The 5,000-nt window shown below is 45.5% G+C and overlaps 2 protein-coding genes across 2 annotated transcripts in view; one reads left to right on the top strand and one right to left on the bottom strand.

Annotated features, from left to right (window-relative positions):
* opn4xa (opsin 4xa) overlaps positions 1-2,320 on the top strand; it is a 17,196-nt gene extending 14,876 nt beyond the window's left edge. Inside the window, exons 8-9 of the mRNA XM_052116877.1 lie at positions 1,289-1,444; positions 1,970-2,320. Of these exons, the coding sequence (XP_051972837.1) occupies positions 1,289-1,444; positions 1,970-2,320 (507 nt within the window). The remainder of the gene's footprint in view (positions 1-1,288; positions 1,445-1,969) is intronic.
* The window catches only part of LOC127636436 (RNA polymerase-associated protein LEO1-like), a 283,037-nt gene that overhangs the window by 171,345 nt on the left and 106,692 nt on the right, over positions 1-5,000 (bottom strand). The window lies entirely within an intron of this gene.

The following is a 5,000-nucleotide window of genomic DNA, read 5'->3' as shown; positions in this document are numbered from 1 at the left end:
AGTTTATGAGGAGATTGAATAATGGAAAAGTCCCACCATCGGGCTCAAGGTGGAATCAAGACAACATGCCACCACAATATTCTGCAAAAGTCCATGTGACTGTAATCATGCGACATTTTGTTTGATACACTTTGTACTTTGTAATCCTAAAATCTGCTTATATCTGATATGCTATGTATGTAACACCAACAATTTTAATATTTATTTGTGCACATTTTACTACAATCTTTAAAGTAGCTCCTTTGTGCCATTTAAGTATAGACTGAAAGCTTCAAGCCCTAGACAGCTAAAGCCCAGGCGAGCAAATATGTTCCTTTTGAAGATTAACTATTGCACTCGACTTATCCTTATCCTTGCAACTGTGTTGTTATATATAATGTATGATTATATATCAAGGCTCTGTAGATATGTCTATAGTGGTTCTGAATTCACACTCTCTACAAGGTTATTCCTCTGTGTAATCATGCCAGCTTTTAATTGATAGTCCTTGCTGAGGCAAGCATCACTATGACTATGGAGCGCAACAGTGCTCGCCCTCTTTATCAGCCGTCTTGGTTCTGGAAGTATTTTCCCCATTCATTTCTATTAAAACTATTGCTTTTAAGTTGTCGATAATAAGTTGTAAAGGGATTAATGGAAAGGAGGAGGCAAGAACCGGCTTGACAATATAAATTATACTCTGTCGCACTGCCGTCTCCAGTCGGCCTTTATCCCTCTCTGAGGCTTGATTAGCCTGATTAGGGGCCGGGTGTGTAGCATCATGACCCGGCCCCGCCCTCCGCCCTCCGCCCTGCCACATTCCTTCCTCGTTCTCTCAGGCCGGGGAGCCCCTGGCATGACGTACACCCCTCCCCCCTCTTTCCCTGGGGAGGGGCGTGCCTTCCGCCCCATCTGCCGGCAGGTCATCCCCGTCTACCTGGATGAGGGTGGGGACAAGGGGAGGGAAACCCCAAAAAATGTGGCACCTACACACCATAGCGGCGATCATGCCAAATGAACAAAACATTTTTAAAAAGAAAGGGAAAGGCCAACACGGAGCGGCAGTGGGAGAGAGAGAAAAAACACTTACTCGCCGGGTTCTCCGATATACTGTAGCTTGGTCCTCGGCCACTCCTCCACCCTCTAATGGACGACGGGCCAATATGTGACCACCTATCAACCTAAAATTGATTGGGTTCTTGTTAAGCAGGCTATGCTGCATTGTGACTAGGCCTATTTGTCATTGTGGTTAAGGTGAGATATAGCAAGTCTTTTATGCTAAAGATGATAACATACATATGTGCTCTAGGTCTGGAGTGATGTACTGTTAGATCCATTGGACCAGAAGACCCTCAGAAACTCACACTCGGCCAATCTGCTGAGAGATAAAGGGTGGAAACAGCCAACTCAGCAGGGGAAGACCAAAAACAAGGGAAGACCAGGGGAAGATCCCAGTGAAGTGAAGGTAAGGTATGTCTGTGTACCCAAAGGTTTGACCTGCAAAATGTAGATATGACACCTCAAAATTAAATGCAAGCATATTGGCTATAGAACGGGGTAGTCGCTTTTATCCAAAGCGACTTACAGAGCCCTTATTGCAGGGACAATCCCCCCGGAGCAACCTGGAGTTAAGTGCCTTGCTCAAGGACACAATGGTGGTGGCTGTGGGGATCGAACCAGCAACCTTATGAGTACCAGTTATGTGCTTTAGCCCACTACGCCACCACCACTCCATAAGACTCCTAGGGAGCCGTGTAATAAGCGGGATAATGTACAGTCAGCTAGTCATTATTGCAAAATAAACCTCTTCAAGGTGATACATGAGTGCTCCGCTCCAAATTGGGCATAGCAATGGGAGTCCTGACCACCCTGTCGGGGTTTATATTGTAATAATGACCAGCTGATTGTACATTATCCCATACATATCACACATGATTTGGAATGCTAGAATGGAAGTTTGAGTGTTGAATCTTTACCTTATCCATCACAGCCTCCAATCACAGAGGGTGGATCTTTGAGCACTTACAGCCATGACCTGGTAGCCGAGTCCATCAACATGGCCACCGTGCCTCTTCTCGTGGCCAAAAACAATCCAGAGCTGGAACAGGAAGAGGAGTATGAGGAGGAAGATACCCTAATAGGACAGGAGGAAACCAATTCCATGAGCCCGCCAAGCAAAGGACTCGCTTTTTACGAAGACACGGACATGACCCAAATCAGAGTTAGCCCCACATCAGAGAAGCGAGCAATGCAGACAAGAGAAGGTGACTTAATACTGGGCCTCAAAAGCTTGAACTGCTCCACGGAGCTTCTGGAGTCTGTAGAGAAATTCCTTTCCTGAGGCGGATCCAGAGAGAGGAGCATCCTCTTTAAGTTTGTATTCCTCTAAAGACATGTTCGCACACTGGAGACCCACAGTCTTCCGTTGAGAGTCTCTGGGTTTTCACATCACAATTGTAGCTGGCAAAGCAATCAAGCCATGTTAGTTTGTGTGCAGATGAAGGCAAAGTGACTTTGATGCATTGTTCCACAGAAGTCTTGTGCTTTTACCCCTCAAATAAGCTTCAACTTCACGCCACTCCAGCCACGACGTGTGTAGAGAGACTGTGTACGTCCACCATTCAGTAGAAGTAGTTGAGAGAGACACAGTCACTATATTTGAAAGCTTTCTTACCTTCAAATCTACTTACAATGAATGAGTCTTCTATGATTAAATGTTGCATCAGAGCATGCAAATAGATGCAAGGAGATGCAATTGGAAGACCAATTGGAAATCAGTATATATTAGGATGCTGTTACCAAGGCCAACATTCAATAAATGACGTCAAAGGGGAGACTTTTGTAGTTATCATTGTTTAAAAAGTGTTAAGTTGACAAAAAACTTGGGTAGCACGGTGGTAAAGATGCTGGATATCTCCCTTGGAGTTCACTAGTTCGAATCCCAGGCCGTGCTGAGTGACTCCAGTCAGGCTTCCTAAGCAACCAAATTGGCCCGGTTGCTAAGGAAGGTAGAGTCACACGTGGTAACCTCCTCGTTGTCGCTATAATGTGGTTCTTGCTCTCGATGGGGCGTGTGGTGAGTTGGGCATGGATGCCACGTTGGATGGTGTGAAGCCTCCACACGCACTATGTCTCCGTGGCAACGCGCTCAACAAGCCATGTGATAAGATGCACCGGTTGACGTCTCAAATGCAGATGGCAGCTGGGATTCGTCCTCCTCTACCCGGATTGAGGTGAATCAATATGCCACCACTAGGACTTAAAAGCACATTGGGATTTGGGCGTGCCAAATTGGGAGAAAAAGGTGAAAAAAGCACCTTGGTGTTGGCAAATTTGACAAACGTGTCTCGCCCCATACTAAAGCCATTCATTCAACCAGCATGGTTTGAGTACGGTTAGCTTACCATGCCAAGAATTTCTGGCTGAGAACGATTTTATAATCATGCCGCTCAAGTGGAAACGCTACTGTAACCATTCCGTACCACGCTCAGAACCGTTCGGCCCGATGGTGAAAAAGTGGCTTATGGTAAATGGTAAAAGCAGATTTTTATTTTATTTTATTTTATAAAATCTGTAACGCCCAATTCCCAATGTGCTCTAAGTCCTCGTGGTGGCGTAGTGAGTCGCCTCAATCCGGGTGGCGAAGGACGAATCTCAGTTGCCTCCACGTCTGAGACCGTCAATCCGTGCATCTTATCACGTGGCTTGTTGAGCGCGTTACCGTGGAGACGTAGCGCGTGTGGAGGCTTCACGCTATTCTCTGCGGCATCCATGCACAACTCACCACACGCCCCACCGAGAGCGAGAACCACATTATAGCGACCACGAGGAGGTTACCCCATGTGACTCTACCCTCCCTAGCAACCGGGCCAATTTGGTTGCTAAGGAGACCTGGCTGGAGTCACTCACCACACGCCCCACCGAGAGCGAGAACCACATTATAGCGACCATGAGGAGGTTACCCCATGTGACTCAACCCTCCCTAGCAACCGGGCCAATTTGGTTGCTAAGGAGACCTGGCTGGAGTCACTCACCACACGCCCCACCGAGAGCGAGAACCACATTATAGCGACCATGAGGAGGTTACCCCATGTGACTCTACCCTCCCTAGCAACCGGGCCAATTTGGTTGCTAAGGAGACCTGACTGGAGTCACTCGGCACACCCTTTACATGCTGAGCTACCCAGACCCCCCCCGGTTACAGCAGAATTAACTGCAGAAGTTTCTGCAGCCACGAGATGGGACTAGTTATTCTCTATAATGTGTCTCTCAGGCTAGTATGTATAACTGCTGTCCTAAAGATCTTGTTTTCTATCTCAGGTTTCATTAGCTTTACATTGTAAGCTTCATCTGGTGTGAGATTTTCCAGCACCTTTGCCATGTGAGGCGTTCCATAACTAACACATTTCTGTGTTACATGCACCTAATCCCACGTCTACTGTATGTTAGAGCATTTGTCTGGACTGTCTATAGGTGCGAGAGATGAAAGATAAGTGATGTTGTGTGAGATGAGTCTGTGTATAATGAAGTAGACTTCCTGTGCGATCTTCATCATGATCCAAAGCTCCACTTTCAACTTAATTTATGTTCTTGGCCGATTGTTCCTCACCAAAATAACACAATGCCTATATGTAGAGTTTAGTGAGGTGCTGATTGCTCAGAATTTCTGTCCATCAAATGCAATCGAATCCAGTCTGAATTCTTCTATTATCATTATTATGAATTGTTAATGTTATAAATGTTGAGGTTGAAAATGCAACAAAGCTTTATTGTTCCATGAGCTGTTTAACGCTGCATTGGATTGACTGAGATTAAATGCATATGTTGAAAAAAATCCTAAAAGACAAATCCATGATTGTTTGACTGCACTGTTTATTGCTGCCATTTTACACCAACCACCAACATTTTCCTGTCGTTTGAATCAATGCTAGTGAGCACTAACATAAAGTAAAAGTACCATGGTATTACCGTATTTTTTGTGTATTTATTTGAAGTACCTTGGGGTTCTGTGTAAATACAAT

This window comes from Xyrauchen texanus, chromosome 44, assembly GCF_025860055.1.
Source record: "Xyrauchen texanus isolate HMW12.3.18 chromosome 44, RBS_HiC_50CHRs, whole genome shotgun sequence".
NCBI classification, from domain to species: Eukaryota; Metazoa; Chordata; class Actinopteri; order Cypriniformes; family Catostomidae; genus Xyrauchen; species Xyrauchen texanus.
This window is presented reverse-complemented; position numbering and strand designations above follow the sequence as displayed.